We start from the raw sequence: 18,350 nt of genomic DNA, 5'->3' as shown, positions 1-18,350 counted from the left end.
ATCCTGCATGCTGCTCCACGCGGCCAAAAAAAAAAAAAAAAAAAAAAGTTAAAAAAGAAAAAAAGAGTTTGTGACATTTTACAACAGAAAAAAATAATTATTCAATATTTTAAAAAGCCATTTGTGAGGGTGGTAATGGGAATTAACTGTAAATGGGCATTTTATTGGGTGACGAAAATGTTTTAAAATTGGATTATGTGATGGTTGTACAAATTGGTAAATTTACTAAAAAAAATGTTGAATTGTATACTTAAATGGGTAACTTTTTTTTTTTTTCCCTCGGTACGCGGGTCTCTCACTGCTGTGGCCTCTCCCGTTGCGGAGCACAGGCTCCGGACACGCAGGCCCAGCGGCCACAGCTCATGGACCCAGCCGCTCCGCAGCACGTGGGATCCTCCCAGACCGGGGAACGAACCCGTGTCCCCTGCATTGGCAGGCAGACTCCCAACCACTGCGCCACCAGGGAAGCCTGGGTAACTTTTTGTTTAAAAACTCTTAACAAAAGCCATTTGCTGGGCTGTCTTCCAACCTGAACTTGAGGTCTAGGAGTAGGGATGCCAGATAAAATATAGGACATAGGACACCCACTTAAATTTGAGTGTCAGATAAGGAATAATTTTAAAATATAAGTATAAAAATAAATGAGTTTTGAAAAGTCAGGAGCTCTTTATGTAAGTATACAAAATTATTCCTTGTTTATCTGAAATGTAAATTTAACAGGGAATCCTCCCCCACCCCCCCGCCCCCCCTCACCCAATTCTGGCAACCTTAGTCTGGAATCCTTGTTCCTACAGCATCCCTGGGGCAGAGAAACAGACCTGGGGGTGGACATCTGGGCTTGCACCTCCACCCACCCCTAGGGCAATTCTATAGATACTAAGTCTGGGAGAGTGGGATGGGGATCTCAGGAGTTGGAAAAGGCAAGGTGAGAGAGGGTGGGGCAGAGGTCATTTCCTCTGTGTAGAAGGTGAGTTCCTTGTTCAGGGAATGGGAGTGTCAGTAGCATTACAGCTGGCCCTGAACCAAGGGGTGGTAACACCAAGGCTGGAGGTGAGGGTCGGGCTTACCCTTTGCCATGCCCTGGGCTAGCTCTTCACACAGGTACCCCACGTCCTGCTCTAACAATCCAGGGAGGAGGAGGTCATTGTCCTTTTTTATGAGTGAGGAAATTCTAAGAGATAAAGTAAATTTCCAAGTTCACATAGCTGGTAAGTGGCAGAGTGTCAGTTCAGGTCTAGGTCTTTACCCTTTCATTGGGGTTGGGTCCAGTGGTTAAACTGATCGTGCTCTGGGCTCTGAGAACCTGGAGTCAGATCCCTGTATCCTTACTTACTGAGTCTGTCACTTTCGGCAAGTTCCTTAAGTCTCCTGAGCCTCAGATCCTTCATCTTTAAAGTGGGGGCAGGGCTTCCCTGGTGGCGCAGTGGTTGAGAGTCCACCTGCCGATGCAGGGGACACGGGTTCGTGCCCCGGTTCGGGAAGATCCCACATGCCGCGGAGTGGCTGGGCCCGTGAGCCATGGCTGCTGAGCCTGCGGGTCTGGAGCCTGTGCTCCGCAACGGGAGAGGCCACAGCAGTGAGAAGCCCGTGTACCACACAAAAAAATAAATAAATAAAATAAAATAAAATAAAATAATAAAGTGGGGGCAATAATAATAATAACAACAATAATAATAATAGCAACACGACACTCATCTTGTGGAGTTGGGAGGATGAAGTGAAATGGTGCAGGTAAGGTCTGTTGCCTGCTGCTCTGTCTGTCTGCTGGGCAGGATGAGTCCTCAGTAGGTGTGCTAGAGAGGCCCTACTGCTTGAGGATGATGGAATGTCCTTTCCAGACATGTAAATCAAGGCCTTCTCATTGGGGTGTCCTGGGTCCGCAAGGAGTTCCCAGGAGAAAGATGACACCAAGATGACCCTTCAAACCTGGGGAGACCTCACCTGGCACTGTACCCACAGAGCCTGGGTTCTGCCCTGGTCCTGACACTTACTGATTGCTTAACCTCACTGGGCCTCTGTCTCCTTATCTATAAGATGGAATACATAGCATCTACCTTGTAGAATTGTGAGAATGGTAATACATGTGATGGGGCCTTTCAAAAGGAAGTTGCTCAATAAATGTTTAGCAGAAAGGGGGCAAAATGTATGTCAGGACTTCCCTGGTGGCACAGTGGTTGAGAGTCTGCCTGCCAATGCAGGGGACACGGGTTCGATCCCTGGTCCGGGAAGATCCCACATGCCACGGAGCAATTTAGCCTGCGTGCCACCAACTCCTGAGCCTGTGCTGTAGAGCCCACATGCCACAACTACTGAAGTCCGCTTACCTAGAGCCTGTGCTCCGCAACAAGAGAAGCCACCTCAATGAGAAGCCCGTGCACCACAACGAAGAGTAGCCCCTGTTCACCGCAACTAGAGAAGGCCTGTGTGCAGCACAAAGACCCAATGCAGCCAACAAAACAAAACAAAAAGTTTGTCAGCCAAAGACGACTTGCTGGAGGGACACAAATTGGGCCAGTTTGGTGTGGCTGTGGCCCATGCCCCTCCGTGTAGCATCAGTCCACTGTGTCTTGTTCTCTATGGTTTCCTGACCTCAGGGCCAAGAGGGCCTTCCAGAATCGCAGTGTCCAATCCTCCGATCACAGAGGGGAAACTGAGGCTCAGAGAGGGCAAATGATTTGCCTGAGCTTCTATAGGCAGAGATGGCCTGTGTCTCCCAGGTTCCCTCCTTCACCACTGCTTCACTCTGCTTCTTGGGGCTCTGTTGTTTCCACAGGATCATAAGCTCCCAGAGGGCAGGCACATTTGCACCCTCTGTCCTCTTCCCGACATGCATGCCCCGCCCAGAGAAGATACCCTGGAGGGACCTGCAGACATTCAGAATGTGACTGGCCATAACCGCCCTTGCACTGTTGTGCTCGGGTGGCCTTGACTCCTGAGCGGGCAGACAGGAACCCCGTATAGTCCAGGAAATCCTGGGCCTCACTTCCAGGTCCCGGCAGGGCGGTGGGGGAGAGGGTAGGTTTCCTTTTCGGCTACAGTCCCCTGGGCCTCCTGCTCTTCTTGTTGCTAGAGGGGTAAGAAGCCTCAGTGTGGGTCACTCTGGGTCCTGGCGGGTGGGGGGGTGGAGTTAGGCTGAGAAGCTTTTTCCCACCTCTGTCCCAGGCCTCCTGGTCACCTGCTGTCCTTTAGCAGGTAGCTAGCTGCTATGCGAGGCTCTTGGTCGATATACTGGCAGCTTTTTTCTGCTTTCTCTCTCTACATAACATATATATTAAAGGTACCATGACAAATGGTGGTAGCTGCACCCAGAATTGTCTTTGTTTTTAAACAAATTCACAGCTTATTCCAGGGGCCACAGTGCTGGCTTTCTCAAGGCTCGGCCACTGCCGAGTGAAGAGACAGTGACCCGCTTCCAATCTCTGGGCCAGGAAGGTAGGAGGTAGGAGGCCTGGGAAAGGACAGAAAGTGTCGAGGGCTAGGTAAGGCTTTCAAGTGAGGCATGACTGAGGCCCTCACCTCTAGCCACTTGTTTTGTTTTTGGTTTTTTAGAGCTACAGCTGTAGAATTGTTAGCTCACAGAGCTGGAAAAATCCTCAGAAGTCATCCGTTCAATTATACCATTTTACAGATGAGGAAAGTGAGGTCCAGCAGGTAGCAGCCTTCCCAGGCACCTGTATGTTGCTCTTCCTCCAAACATCTCAAATAGTCAAGCATGACTCTATCCTGGATGCTGGCCTGAAACAGGTTTCCTTCTGCCCCAAGCCTGGAGGAGGGGGTCCTGGGAGGAAGGCAGGAGAGGGAGGGGAGGAGGAAACTGTTTTTCCATCTTTCCTTTTCAACTTCACCTGTTGGACCCTCCAGAAATGTCTCCAGCTGGAAGGAAGAAAATCCAGTCCAACCCTCTCATCCTACAGGTAAAGAAACAGAGGCCCACAGAGAGGAAGGGACTTGTCCAGGGTCACGCTGGGAGGCCTGGGCCAAACTCAGGCATCCCAGGGGCAGTTTTCATTACACTCTGCATAGCTCAGTCCTCAGTGACCTCCTTTGCTTTGTGCCTTGGGGCACATGAATTATTTGCCCTGAAATAAACTCTCTTGACTCTTGAATGTATTGTAAACCGCCCATGGGCAGGACTGGACCTTAGAGCACGCTGAAGGAATGAAGGTCCGGCCTGAACTCTGAAGCCTAGCACTACACCAGATGTTGTCATCACATCTAATTTGGGATTCTCAGAGGGTCAGAACTGAAAGGAACCTTGGAGAACAGAAGTCCGGTCCTGTTCCCCAGATAAGGACACCAAGGCCCAGATGGACTCATCCAATAGCACACCAGGATGGAGCTGATCCTAGGACATAGGTTTTCTCATCTCCTGTCCTGTTTCCTTATTCATTCATTCATTCATTTATTCATTTATTTATTTATTTTGCAGTCCCCAAAGTACCTAGTATTGTGCTAGCCTGATCATTTTTCAATGAGCTCAATAAATTCTTGCTGAATGGACTAGAAACAACATGCCTCTAGTTACAAGTTGCCCTTGGTAATTGATAAAGGCTTTAAAGAATGCGTATTTCCTTTGATAAATATCCAGTAAATCCGTGTTGCATGAGTTTATCAGCTCAGTTCTTCCTTGTTCTATATTAAATATTTTCCACCCGAGGCTGTATTTAGGCACAGCTGGACTATTTCCACACCAGGCACCCTTTGGAGGCCAGCAGGGCCACCTAAAAAGTGTTGCTCCACCGGGGACCAGAGATGTGGGCTGGACCACTCTGACAAGGGCCACCCCAGAGCCTCTGGAATTCTATCCATGGATCTGAGGCTTTCTACCCCAGGAGAGATTCTGGGTGAGAGTTTGCAGGTAAGGGCACATTGGCACTGGGTGCCCTGTCTGTTCCCCAGGTAATGCTAACTTTATTTATTTATTTATTTATTTATTTTTAAAATTCATTTATTTATCTATTTTTGGCTTCATTGCTGCACGTGGGCTCTCTCTAGTTGCGGCGAGCAGGGGCCACTCTTCGTTGCAGTGCGTGGGCTTCTCATTGCGGTGGCTTCTCCTGCTGTGGAGCACGGGCTCTAGGCGCGCGGTCTCAGTAGTCGTGGCGCGTGGGCTCAGTAGTGTGGCACACGGGCTTCGTTGCTCCGCGGCATGCGGGATCCTCCCGGTCCAGGGATTGAACCCGTGTCCCCTGCATTGGCAGGCGGACTCCCAACCACTGCACCACCAAGGAAGTCCCTAATGCTAACTTTAGATGCTGTGTGAGTGAGAGGGATGTGGAGGGAGATGGGTGTAGCTGTTAGTTCCGCAGCATTCACCGAGCAGGGAGGAAGGTTGCTCTCTGTCCTGCTCCAAGAACTGGCCAGGACATTTCTCATGATTTTAGATAGGAGTAGCCGCACCCAGAGCCCCTGGCACTGCTGCTCACCACTCCTCGTTTTTCTCCCCAGCCCTGATGCCTCCTTCTCAAAGTCCAACGGTGCTGCCAACCTGTCAGGCTATAGGCTAAACACCTGGCTCTGCTCCGAGATTGATATCCTTCTACCAAGAGGCCAAATTCACCCCTGGGTTCCAGGGTCAGAAGTTTTCCCATCAGCTACTAGATCCCATCTGCCCGATCATTCTAAATTGGGAAACTTAGGCACTGGTTAAGGAGACAACCCCGTGACTCCTGTTTCCATGGTGAATGGTCCTGGCAATGGCCCACCCTAGGGACTCATAACAAAAGATAGTTTTATTCTCTGTGAGAGACCCTAAGATCCTTAAAGGCAGTTTCATCTCTATATCTCCAGTACCTACCGTTTGTGCTCAAGAAACGTAAGAAGAAATCATGTGGAATTATTTAACCCCACTTACCAGAGAAGGAAAAATCTGAAGGCTCATCAGGGCCCCATATGGTGAATTCTCCCAACTTCTGGGGCATTTGGCCATGGCGGGGACAAGGTGTTGATCTCAGAAATCTACAGAGAACAGGGCTGGAGTGCTGGGCTTGGGAGCCCAGCTCCCCCAGGCCCTTTTCCTAGTATTTGGTGGGACAGCCAGAGAGACATGGGTCTCAATCCTAGTTCTTGCTTGCATGAACTCTGTGACTGGGCAAGTTATTTAGCTTCTCTGAGTCTCAGTCCCTTCATCTGCGGAATGGAAAGGGCCTGGCCATAGGACAGTTACTGATGTCTATCATACCACATGGGGAGATTCTTCCCCATGTTCTGAGATCTTGAGAGAAGAAATTCCAGAGTCTTCAGTGTCCCTGAAACTTTATCTGCTATATGTCAGGCGATGTGCTAGGTGCTGGAAAGGCAAAAAAAAATATATGATCTTACGGCTTTTCTCAAGTGGCTCATACTCTGCTTGGGGAGGTAAAATATAAGCACTGAAAAAGCAAAATCCCAACCCAACCTAACTACCCAAGAGACATCATAAGATTGCACAAGAATAACAGGAAATGGATGGCACCATCATTACAGGATAGAGGCAAGAAGACCCCTGTCTTGGAGTGACACAGGATGACTTTGTTGGGGTGGCCTTTCTGCTCAGAGTCCACAGTCAAAAAGTGCTTATGCTGGCTAAGTCATTTAACACTCATTAGGGGAAGAGAGCCATATGCCATAAATAGATGTATAGTTACAAATTGTTATCAGCATCAGTGAAAGCATACGTGGGCTTCCCTGGTGGCGCAGTGGATGAGAATCTGCCTGCCAATGCAGGGGGCACGGGTTTGATCCCTGGCCTGGGAAGATCCCACATGCCACCGAGCAACTAAGTCTGTGAGCCACAACTACTGAGCCTGTGTGCTGCAGCTACTGAAGTCCGCAAGCCTAGAGCCTGTGCTCCGCACCAAGAGAAGCCACCGCAGTGAGAAGCCCGCGCACCACAATGAATAATAGCCCCCACTCACCGCAACCAGAGAAAGCCCGCACACAGCAATGAAGACCCAATGCAGCCAAAAATAAATAAATAAATAAATAAATTTATTACAGAAACATTTATATATTCACTTTTTCCGATCAGATAAGTAACACATGATAATTGCAAATTTTCAGATATACAGAAAAAGATAAAGAGGAAAGCAAAGGTAAATATTTTGCATATATTTTTATAGACTTTTTGATATACAAACATATTCAGACATATGGATCTAGTTTTTTGTTGTTTATAATAATAGAACAATTCTGTAGTACTTGTTTGATTTCTGATTTTCAAGAAAACTGTATATCTTGAGCACCTTTTCAGGTCAATACAGACATATCATTTTAAATATCTGGATCTGGATGGTATTCTACTGAATGGATGTGCCTTAGTTTATTTGCCAATCCCCTACTGATGGATATTTAGGTTGTTTCCAACTTTTCACATCATTAGAAGCAATCTCTTTCCTTCTATACTCATTTTTGAACACAACAATATTTATTTCCTTAGAATACATTTTCGTTAGTGGAATTACCGGGTCACTGACAAACCACCTAGGTTCTATCACACATACTCATATTGTGTTCTAAGGGGAGCTGTAGAAGAGGATAGCACCGAAGCCAGGGACCGGAAGTCTTCCCTTTGAAGGCCTTGGACTATTACTACATTACAGCTCTACCCTGGCCTTTCCCATTCTTTTTTTTTTTTTTTTTTTTTTTTTTGCTTGGCACACAGTTAGCGTGTGCGGTCGGAACTGGCGGGTTCGAGACTTGTCCCAGACATCCACCCCCAGCCTGGACCCCTAGCTGGGGCCTCCACGGCCCTCCCAGCCCCTAGGAATCCATCCCCAGTTCCCCTCCCCCACCGCGGGAGGGCGTGTTAGGGAGACGCTTAGGCAGGCAACGATTGCACCATCCACGGTTTGAAAAGGAAGTGGAGGAAGCGCAGGCAGGAAAATCGTGCATCCCAAAGGCCGAGCCCCCAGCAGCCAGGCCCGTACGCCTGCAGCGCTCCTTCAACCACTACTCTCAGGGCTCCTTCAACCACTACTCCCAGGGCTCCGATCCCTTGCCTTCCTTCCCCTTCCCAGCCCAACTCTTTGCTGGCTACTGGCCCTTTTAGAAGCTGTCACGGTGGCGCTGTTGGCCCCGCCCGGCGGGGAGGGCCAAGAAGGAGGGGAGGGGTTGCTGGTGGCTGAAGCTGGGGGTGGGGGGGTGTGTGGGGGGGTGGTCTGGGTCTATTTTTAGCTCCGGGTCGAGTCACGTGACGGCAGTGACGTCTCGAATGTTGTTGTTGGTGGCGGCGGCGAGCGGAGCCGGAGGAGCCGCCGCAAAGATGGAGGAGCCGTCGAGGAGGTGCTGCCGCTGCTGCCGCCGCCGCTGCTGCCGCCGCCGCCCGCGAAGCCGGAGCTCGAGCCGCAGGGGGTGAGCGCACCCCACCAGCCCCGATCCCATCTCCCCCGGGCTCCCCGGACTCGACGCGGCGCCCCCTCCTCCCGCCGTCGCTGCCCGCGGGCTCCCCGAGCGCGCGTCGCGCTCCGCGCCCCCCTTCGTCCCTCCCGGCGCCCGAGTGCCAGTAGGCGCCCCCCGGGAGCATCGCCAGCCGGTAGCCGGGCCTCTGGGTTACTGCGCGCGCCCCTCCGCGCCCCTCCCCGCCCCTCCCAGGCAGGGGCGCCTTCCCTGCAGGTAAGGGAGGGGCCCGTCTTCCCGCTACCTACACCCCCAGATGGCCGGGAGACCGGCCGGGGATGTCTGATTTGCCCTCTCCCGGGAGGCGCGTGGTGCGTTGCAGGGCGTTTTGAGCCCTGCACCCGGATTCTGTGCAAAGCCCTCTTCGCTGGACACCCTTTCTTGGTACTCTGAGGTGAGGGGCGCTGCCCACCCCACAGCGCTTCTAGCCATACCTCAGAACGCATCCTTGATTTTGTGTCCTTGACATCCGTGCTTGAGGAGGGGGCCTGCGGGCCCACCTTACTTCTCTCTCCCATTATTCTCACCCCCTCCCCCGTGAGGCGTTACTGCGTTTGTTCCCACCCTCTTCTCCCGTCTGACACCCTGGAGCCAGAGAGAGAGAGCTAGGAGGTGAAAGCTGCCCCCCTTCTTGTCTGGGGTGGAGGCCCCCCATTTTTCATCCTGGGTCTGTATCTCACAGAGAGAGGGACACTGCCTGTGCCTTTTAACTTGGGTAGGCTGCTTCCCCACCCCACCCTTCTCTGGGCCCCTGGGGAAGATGAGAATTGGCTGGGTGATAAGTAATTAATCTGGGAGTCTGGTTGTGGGGAGAGAAGAGGGGAACGTGGGAGCACCCCATCTGGGGGAGGAGGTGACCACCTGATGTCCCCCGTTGGCCTTCTGAGATGAGGTGTGTCCCTAAAGAGGAATGGTAGCAGCTGCAGTTGCTCTTGGGGGTGCTCAAGAGACCCACCACTCCGACAGTGACCACTGTGCTCTGGGGCCTGGAATGAGCTTTGGCGACTGGGGGTGATGATGCTGGTGACTGGGTTCAGGGTCCAACTGGGAGGGAAGGATGGAGCAGACCATAGGAACAAAAGGAGGCAAGGGGGTGGGAGATCAGGAGTCTTAGCCAGAAGGACCCATGACCAGACTGCTTTGCAGGACTGGAGCCTGGAGCTGGGTCCTGCCCTGGGCCTCCTCAGGTTCAGAGGATGTAGGCAGGGAGGGTCCTCAGTTCGAGTTCCAGGCAACAGGGGCCCTGAGCCTATGCTGGCTGTTTAGACGCCGGGCTGGGCTGGGCTGGGGATGGTGGGTGAGCCATGTTGGGGGCTGCCTGCTTCTTCATTTCAGTCTTCCTTCCTTCCTCTTCCTCTTAAACACAAAGCTTGGGGAGCCCTTGGGTTGCCTCCCGCCCCTTCTCTTGGATCCTCTCTTTGCTCTCTCTCCCCTTGGACTTGGATCTGGGCTATGTCCAGACAAGGCAGGGTGGGCGTCTCTGAGTTAGAGGGGTGGGCCCCTAGCATCCCCACTCTATGCCGGGCATGTATGCCTGCCAGGGGCCAGAGAGACAGATACCAGGTGCAGTTTACTTGGGGGCAAAGGATGGAGGACATGCTAGCTCTGTGCCAGCCTCCCCTTCCCCATATACCCTCCTCTGTGGCTGGATGGAGTAATCTGGGGGAGGGGGGAGGGCAGCACTATCACATGCCCCACCCACTCTAAGTAGCAGCAGAGACAAAGGTTTGCATTCCCTTCCCTTGGGGTGGCATCTTAGCTGTGTGTTTAGAAATGGGGGCTGGGGCTGGGGGGTGGTGGTGTGGGGCGGGGAGTTTGTGTTTCTGCAGGGGGGAGGGGGCATCAGCCATAGGAGCTGGGGGCAGTGCAGTTGGTGCCGAAGTACCAGCTGCTCTTTAATAATTAATTCTTCCTACTCACATCCCTTTGAGGAGGGATGTCTGGAACACGGCATCAGGCTCAGCCAGCCTGCTGGAGGACGCACTCCTGTTGGTGGGGGGTGGGGGAGAGACGGCGAGGGGGTGCGGTTCTTGGCATTTTTGGAGCACTGTTCTTGCTCATGAATGAAAACCTGATGCAGCCCGTGAGGGGGCCTATTGTAGCCGACTTTGGCTAATTAAACTTTCTCTGCCTTTCTTCTCCCCCACCCCACCTCACCCCAGCCTCGGCCCCAGCCGTTTCTTGGATGGGGACTCTGTCTGGTAGTGCTGGTGAGGGGGTACCCTTCTGCGTGAGGTTTTAGGGCAAACAGACCCGGTCTTCTGCCCTTTGCCTCCGTCTTGCCCCTCCCTCCCCTCTCACCCCCCCCCCCCCCACCCTTTTTCTTTTTCTAGAAATAGCAGCCTCCTCCATCTGGCTTGTGCAGATGCCTGGAGCTGCGTCTGAGCAGACAAACAGAAATGGGCCGATTGCAAAAATGAATTTGTCAGCCTGGTGCCTTTTTTCCTCCCCTGTTGCCCTCCCTCCTCCCTTAGTTTGGGCCCTGGACATCCAAGTCAGCCATCCCTCCTGGCTCTGATCATCTGCAGGCTTCTGGTGGGCCAGCTTGGGGGAAGGCACACGGCGATGGAAGCTTTTGGAGGCTGGGGAAAGTGATCAGCCGTGGCCACGGTCAGGAGGGGTCACGATGAGTGTTCCTTTGTGCCTTGGGATGGGATGTCTGGGCTTGTAGCTTTCTGATGACGTCTTTGGGGCACATCTCATATTGTGAGCAATCTCAGGCTCACAGGATTTGGTTCAGACAGCTCACCTGGCTGCCTTGACCTGGGGACAGGTCCCCAGCCTCAGTGCTCAGGACTTGGGCCTGCCTCTAGCAGGGCCAGAGCTGGTGTGTTGGCAGAGCGGCTGCCTGGTGGTCCTGGAGTTCAGGTTCCTTGAGGGACAAGATACCTGCAGGGCAGCATTGTGAACTTCGGGCCTTTGAGGCATTGCCTCCTCCTCATGTCCCTCACTTGGCTGCTCTTCTCCTGCCACCCTCTGCCAGAGTTTTTATTGCTCGTGAATGGAGTGCAGGATATTCCCCTAGGGTTTTTGCCTTTCCTCCCCCGGCTTAGCCATGAGCTTGTAGGGTGAGATGCAGCTGGTTTCCTGCCGTCCTGGCTGGAGGTGGGAAGTGGGTTTGGATCCTGGGGTGGGACAGAGGTCTGACTGGAAGAGAGAGTTCTCAGGGGATGGGGACAGGGCCCTGGGGTCTGCCTACTTGTGATGTCACGGAAGCCAGGTAGCTCACTGGTTTGGCATCGAAGTGCCAGGAGCCACACAGCTCTTGGTCCCTGACTGCCCACCGAGACCTTCCTATAACAATGGTCAGCAGTGAGTTTCTCTGGCTGAGGAGGCACCCAACAGCTCAGGTTTTTGTTTTTCTTTTTTCCAGCAGTTCGGGTTTTAACCATAAAGCTGCCCTTTCCCCTTGCATGGCCCTCCTTAGTCAAAAATCTACACCTGTCCTGCCTGTCCTGATTAGACCGTGAATGCTGCTTTGTTTCCCAGGGAGGCTTGATGGGGGTGTTGGCAGACACTCTCCACAGGTGGATGGGGGTCTGGGGTCCTGCTACATCCTGCAGGGTGGGCAGGAGTGCAGCCTAACAGAGTCCTGAGCCCCTTGGGAGTTCTAGGAGCCCCTCCCTTCCTCTTGTCCCCAGGGGGTGAGGAAGATGGGGGCTCAGGGCAGATCTTAACGTCGTTTGTGTACCATGGAGGCTCTGCCCCTCCTGAGTGCCCTGTTGTGGAGGTTCCTTTCACTAAGGAGATGGGCTGGGGCACTCGGGCTGCTGGGAATCGTGGGAATTTCTGAACCTGTGTTCTCCAGCCCATGGGAAGGGGTGTGAGCAGGACTGGGTGCCAGCCCCGGGGTGGGCATGGGCTGAGCTGTCTGCCCACGCGGGCCCTGCCAGGGCACCAACAACCCCACCTGCCGCCTTCCTGAGCTTGGCCCCAGTCCTGCGCAGCCTCTTTTGTCCTTGCCCCACACCTGTACCTGCTGGGAGCAATTCAGCCCCTTCTCTCTGCCTCCTCCCACCTCCCCGTCTGAGTGCACCCTTCTCCAGCTACAGAGTCCAAACCTGGGGGCAGCAGGTCTAGGAGGACTTGAGGTCTTCCCACTCTGTGCACGGCATACGTGTGTGCATGTCTGTGTGTACGTTCTTGTGTCCCTGCCGTGGCTGACTCCTGCGCCCCTCGGCTCCAAATGGACCCCACGCCTGGCGATCCTTGATGAGAATGCAGGGCTTACCGAGAATTTATCCTGCCAGGAGGTGGGCTGTCCTGGGGTGGAGCTGATCGTCTCTTCCTAGTTTGGGGGGCAGAGTTAGGGTTTAAATCTCGGCCTCATCGATCGCTTCCAGCTACCTCGATTTCACTGGGTGTTGGAGGGCCTGCCTTCATCTGGAAGAAAACGAATGAGATCACGTCTAGGGTGGATCGTGGACTGTTTAGGGATGGGCCCAGGTGGGTGCGTGTGTAGTGTCTGAGGCTTGAGGACTCGCTGTGGGGCTGGAGCGAGGTGGGGAGCTGGAGAGGTGGGGACAGGTTGGCAAACTCATGGTCCTGTAATACGGGGACATCCTCTCTTGCTATATTGGCCTCAGCAGGCGTACTGCTGGGCCTTTTGGTGCCTTTGTACAAACTGGAAAACGGTGTCCCTTATTCTGGGTGGATTTAGCCTGTGTAGCTTGGCAGGCAGAGCAAAGGCTGGATTTCAGACCTCGTTGCACAGGGCACAACCTATACAACACACACAAGGCCCTGGGCTTGGGCCTTGGACCTCCAGTCCAGAGGGCACCGGATGTGGGATGAATGTCTCTGTCTTTCGAAATTCTTGGAAACAGCATGGTTAATGGGTAGAGGAAAAGCAATTGTTGCCCTCTTTTCTCTGACCTGTTGTTTTGTTGAATGGGGGAGACCAAGACAGAAGTACATCACGTTTCCAGAGTTGGGTGGCACAAGGATCAGGGAGTACGGAGAAGATGAGAGTCCCACCTCAGGCTACTGGGGCTGGGATACCAGTCTCTCCCTTAAGTTCTGCGAGGGGCTCCAGATCAGCCCTGCGTCTCCCCACTGCCCTGGACAGAGTTCAGAAGCACTTTCCCTGCACTTTCTCCTTTGGTGAGCACCATCTCCCACGTCAGGCACCCTTGGGAGTCTGTGAGGTCTCCCCACCTGGCAGCGGACATTGTCACCTAAAAAAGAATTTTGTTGTGGCTACTGTAGCCATTTCCCTTCCCTTGAGGGCTGACGTCCTCACCAGTAAGAAAGAGAAGAAACCAGGGTCTGGTCCAGTTCTGTGCCCCTGGGCAGGTGGCCCTCCCTCTCTTCCCTAGGTGTAACTGACAAGCTCCAAGGTCTCCTTTGACTCTCAGATTCCAGAGTTGGGGACCTCTAACCCTGCTCCATCTCTCCCCAGGGATGCCGTTCTGAGTGCCTGACTGCCTCGCCCCGAAGGATGGCCTCGGATGGGCGTTAGAGGCACAGCGGCCCCGGGCTCCTGTCCCGTCCGTCTGTCTGTTATCGTCTGTCTCTCTTGACATCACCGCAGCTCCACCCCCTCCCGTCCCAGCCCCCAACGCCAGCTTCCTGCGGGCCCAGAGCCGGCATGAACTCTCCCACCGAGTCGGGTAAGAGCTGGGAGGCTGGAGAAGGCACCTGGGGTGGCTTTGGATGTAATGGGCTGTATGGGTATCCAGCCCAGGCAAGCTGACCTTCAGGGTCTGAGCTGTAAGGGAACAAGGGGTCAGGAGTGGAGAAGCATCGTGAGAAGAGAACAGAGGCAAACCCAAAGTGATTGACCATGGGGTAGACCTGAAACTGACGGGTTGACGGTCCAGCCTGGCCCTGGGAGGGCATGGGTTCAACTCTGTCCCCAGGCCTGCCCTCTCAACTCAGGGACCTTCAATTCCGTGCCACCCTGCCCTGTTCACCAAGACAGGCAGGGCTGAGGGGGATGTGTGCCCCTGAACCTCTGCAGCCGGTCCGGGGATGATGTTGGACGAAGTTCCCTATGATAGCTGAATGTCCAGCTTCCTTTTTGTGGTGGTGTCCTCTCTTCCTGGTGGAGTGTTTCTCTGTGTTCCATACTTTATTCTTAGTGGAGCTTTGCAGGGCCTTCAGCCTCAGCCTATGTTGGGATATGTGGTATTGGGGTGGGCATGCAGTGACATGTTGGCGGAGGAGACTTGGCTCTCTCCTTTAAGTCCAGGTAGACATGCCCTGGACATGGAAGGGTCCTAATTTGGGGCCTCTGAGGTTTCTTATTCCCCTCTGCTCGTGGGAGCCTGCCTAGTGCTTCCAGAAATAATCTATGGGTGGGACTCCAGGCAGCTTTGTGTACGGGTGGGTCTGGGTTTGTGCCCATGAGGATGTGTCCAAATGGCCTGAGCTGGACCCTCAGGAGTTTCACAGGGGGGTCTTGGGTCAGTGTGGTCAGAGTAATAACTGCCTTCCCTCCTTGGCAGTCTCCTTCTGCACAGACTTAAAGGATCAGAGTCCATCTTGCTCAACTTTAGCCCCCCCCCCCCCCCCCCCGCAGGCCATCCGGTCACTTAACATCTTTTTCTGTAGGGATGGGAGCTATTTCTCCTTCTTTAGAGATAGGGAAACTAGGGCCTAGAGACCAAAACCCACCTGCAGGATGGTACTGAAGCAGCACCAGGGAGGAATCCAGGCCCCTTCCCCTCTCATTCCCTGTCCTTGTCACTGTGCTAAATCTCATGCTTCCTGTTGTGAGGATCCCCTGCTGGCGACCTGTGGCCCTGACCACAGCCCCAGGGCTTCCAGCAGATTCGATTCAGGGAAGCCGAAGCTGGCGGGATTGCTTGGCTTTGTGACATTTGTTTTGGTCAAGGCTGTGCCCCCTCCCCTTTCCAGCATGACACACCCCGGGCACAGACAGAGTAGAGTGCCAGCTGGAGAAGGCTGGACTTGCCAGGTCAGCTTTGCTGATGAGCCCCCTCCTGCAGGGTCTGTGGCTCCCCCTCAGGTCCTCCCGCCTCTGCCTGCCTTCATTTCCCCTGCAGGGGCTGTGCCAGGTGTTAGACGTGGAGAGGTCTGTGTGACTCTGGTGCTGGAGGGGGGCTGCCCCGACTTCCTGCTTCCTCTTCTGAGGCTGGGCTGGCGAAGGGAAGGAGAGGCCTGGTGGGTTCTCATCGGCCCTTCGGCCATCTCAGCTGGACACTGCCCCTTGCAGGGTCAGTTGTGCCCGGCAGGGGTACCAACCGCTCCCTTCCTCTGAGCTACTATGCTGACCTGTCCAGGAGCCACTTCCAGTCACACCGGGCCTGGGGTCTAACCCTTGGCCAAGGGAACAGGAGCCTCGCAGAGACATCCGTTGGTGGCGTGGGGAGGACGTTTTCCAGCTTCGGGAGTTTATTCCCTTACAGTGAAAGGCTGAGATAATCAACCTCAGATAGATCAGGTCAGTGGGTTGCCTTTCCACATGCAGGTGGTCCGAGTCCCCCTTGTCGCCACTGATGCCAGGGGCTGGCAGGGGCTGGAGGTATCCATCTGCCCTGAGCCGGGCCAGGAGGGGCCTCCAGAGTGGGGCCTATGGAGTTGGCCGTGCCTCCTGGCTGGCTTTCCCGCTCCCCCCAGCAGGGGGAGATGCCGTCTTCTCGTGTTCAGGAAGGAGGGAGAAAGAGAGGGGGCCAGAGATTGGGAAGCTGGTTTTAGGACTGTGGCCAGACCTCAGAGCTGGGATCGTCGTCGTCGTTGTTCAGGGCAGCGCCCTGAGGCCTTTCCCACCGAGTTTTCCCGGGGCTCCGGGCCTGGCTCTCCCGCTTGTGGAGTTCCAGCTGCTCTGGCCCAGGGAGAGGGCCAGCCTCCACACAGCCTCCCCCTTCGAGGGGCCCAGCATCTGCCATTCCCAGAGCTCAGGGTGGCATCTGTGCTGGGGTTGTGGGTGTCCGGCGCCTGGCAGAAGCCTGGAAACCACATGCTTGGACTCCACGGAAGTCAAATGAAACCATGAATTGTAGCTGGGTGTCCACATCCCGGGTAGACACCTCACAGGGCACCCCAGGAAGAGCATGAGGCTGTGGGGCTGGGGATAGAGGTGGGGATGAGAATGGTTAGTACCCGGGGCCTGGGTGCCCTGGCCCCTGAGCACCTCCCACCCGCTCCCGAGACTCACTTCTCTTTCCTTAGGGCTCAGAACGGCAGGCCTGGGTGAGGGGCAGTTTCCCTCCATTTCTCTCAGTGCAGGAGCTTTCCTGTTTGGAAAAGAAAAATAGAAGATGGTCCATCCCGGCCTTCATAGCAAACAAGTTAGTAAGAGAGCACATTCCGGGTGAGGGGTGGCAGGTAGAGATTTCGAGAGATTTACTTCTGGGGCTCACCCGTCCTCCCCGGGGAGTGGGAGCTGATCCACTTACCTCTGGGCTGGGCCGAATGCCAGCATTTGACCTGATTTGCCTCTCTTGCAGTCTTGGGAGTACAGGCAGAGGCCATTGATGGGGCTGCCCGCTTCCCTGAGGAGGCCACTGCCTGGGGTCTGGCTTCTCTTCAGGCAAAAGGGGACTTGAGGAGTGAGGCTTTATTTTCATTTCTGCTTCCCTTAGTGGGACTGAAGGACTGACAGAATGTGCCCCTGGCCAGCCTGGAAGAGCTGCCCTGGGGCCTGGGCCCACTCTGGTCACTGCCCTGTCCTCCATGCTATTGCCCAGAGGAGAGGGCAAGGGTGAGGCGCGAGCCAGTCTGTGTGGCGACAGGGCCCCAGGAGAGAAGGTGGCCAGGTTCCTTAGCCCCAGCTTGGGAGGGAGAGAAGCTTCATGACAACACCTGCCTGCCCAGCACCTCCCAGCTCGCTGCACACTTTCTCTCCTTCCCTTTCCTGGCTGCCCCCTCCTTTCTGGGTGACCAGAGAAACTGGGGCATAGGCGTGGGGTGGAGCCAGGAACCTCGGCGTCCCGCCTCCCAGCCTTGGGCTCCGCCTCTGAGCCCCCGGGGAAGGCGGAGAAAGTGGGTCAGAGTCGGCGTGGGGCGGGGGTCTGGGAAGTGGACGCTGGTGTCCCTTCTCCACTTAGATGCCCCCCTGGCACACCTCTGCGCTCACTATAGATCAGGATCTGCCCTGCTCTCCCCTCCCCTGTCCCATCATTCCAAAGGGATTGAAGGCTTAGCATGGGACGTCCGGAGGAGGCAGGCTCAACCCTGAGGGGATGTGCAAGATGCCAAAGTAGGTGTTCACATTTTTCCCAGACTTGGTCTCAAATGAGAGGGTTCAGCCAGCACCTAGCATGGGACCTGGCGCATGGCAGCTCCTGGGCGATGCTGACGGGCTCCAGCATGACTGGGCTCTAAGGGCAGGAGAGAACCGGAGGGCAGGCAGGCCCGATATCTCCAGGACCCCAGGGCAGCGGGCACCCCACACTCCATCTGGGGTGCTCCCCGGCCAGCCCTTGGCTTTTTTTACTGTGCACAAAGCAGACTTCGCTTTTTTTCTTTTCGGTCAGGCCCCCACTCCAGCCTTTTGAGCCCAGGAAATGGGAGTCTTCAAGAGCTCAAGGGGCCCCATTAGGTTCTCCTCCTCCAGATTTAGAGGGTTAGGAGGCCTGAGCCCAGCCTCCAGGGGAGGGAGCAGGGTGAGCAAGGTCATTGCGGCACCAAGGAGGGGTTGGTGCCTGCTTCTAATGAGGCTCCTGTAACCCACGCTTTGTGGGTGCTCTCTAAGGTTTGTGGGATGACACATGGGAGAGCTAGATGCGTGGGGATGGAGAAGAGACACGAACCACAAGGACAGGGGCTATAAAGCAAGAAGGATTGATGTTAGACATTAGGAAGACTTGGTTGCATGACTTGAATCTCCGAAGGAAAAAAAAGACACTTGTCCCCGTCCCAGGCCTCCTCTCTTATTCCCCTGGAGGATTCTGGGAACTACATTGAGGATTGTCTGGCTGTGTCTGACACTTCACTTCCCACTTCAAGCTGTTACTGGAATTCATAGTAGTGCTGGGAACTGCCCCGAGTCCCCGGCTCTGGCCACC

At 54.5% G+C, this 18,350-nt stretch overlaps 1 protein-coding gene across 2 annotated transcripts in view; it reads left to right on the top strand.

The window, feature by feature from the left end:
- The first annotated feature begins 8,169 nt into the window (after window positions 1-8,169).
- Window positions 8,170-18,350, top strand: part of HDAC5 (histone deacetylase 5) — a 35,151-nt gene continuing 24,970 nt past the window's right edge. For both annotated transcript variants that reach the window (XM_060083002.1, XM_060083004.1), the window contains exons 1-2: window positions 8,170-8,331; window positions 13,778-13,988. In XM_060083002.1, the coding sequence (XP_059938985.1) occupies window positions 13,967-13,988 (22 nt within the window). In that variant the 5' untranslated portion in view covers window positions 8,170-8,331; window positions 13,778-13,966. The remainder of the gene's footprint in view (window positions 8,332-13,777; window positions 13,989-18,350) is intronic.

This window comes from Mesoplodon densirostris, chromosome 18, assembly GCF_025265405.1.
Source record: "Mesoplodon densirostris isolate mMesDen1 chromosome 18, mMesDen1 primary haplotype, whole genome shotgun sequence".
Lineage (NCBI taxonomy): Eukaryota > Metazoa > Chordata > Mammalia > Artiodactyla > Ziphiidae > Mesoplodon > Mesoplodon densirostris.
The sequence above is the reverse complement of the archived record's forward strand: the minus strand, read 5'-3'. Positions and strand labels throughout refer to the sequence as shown.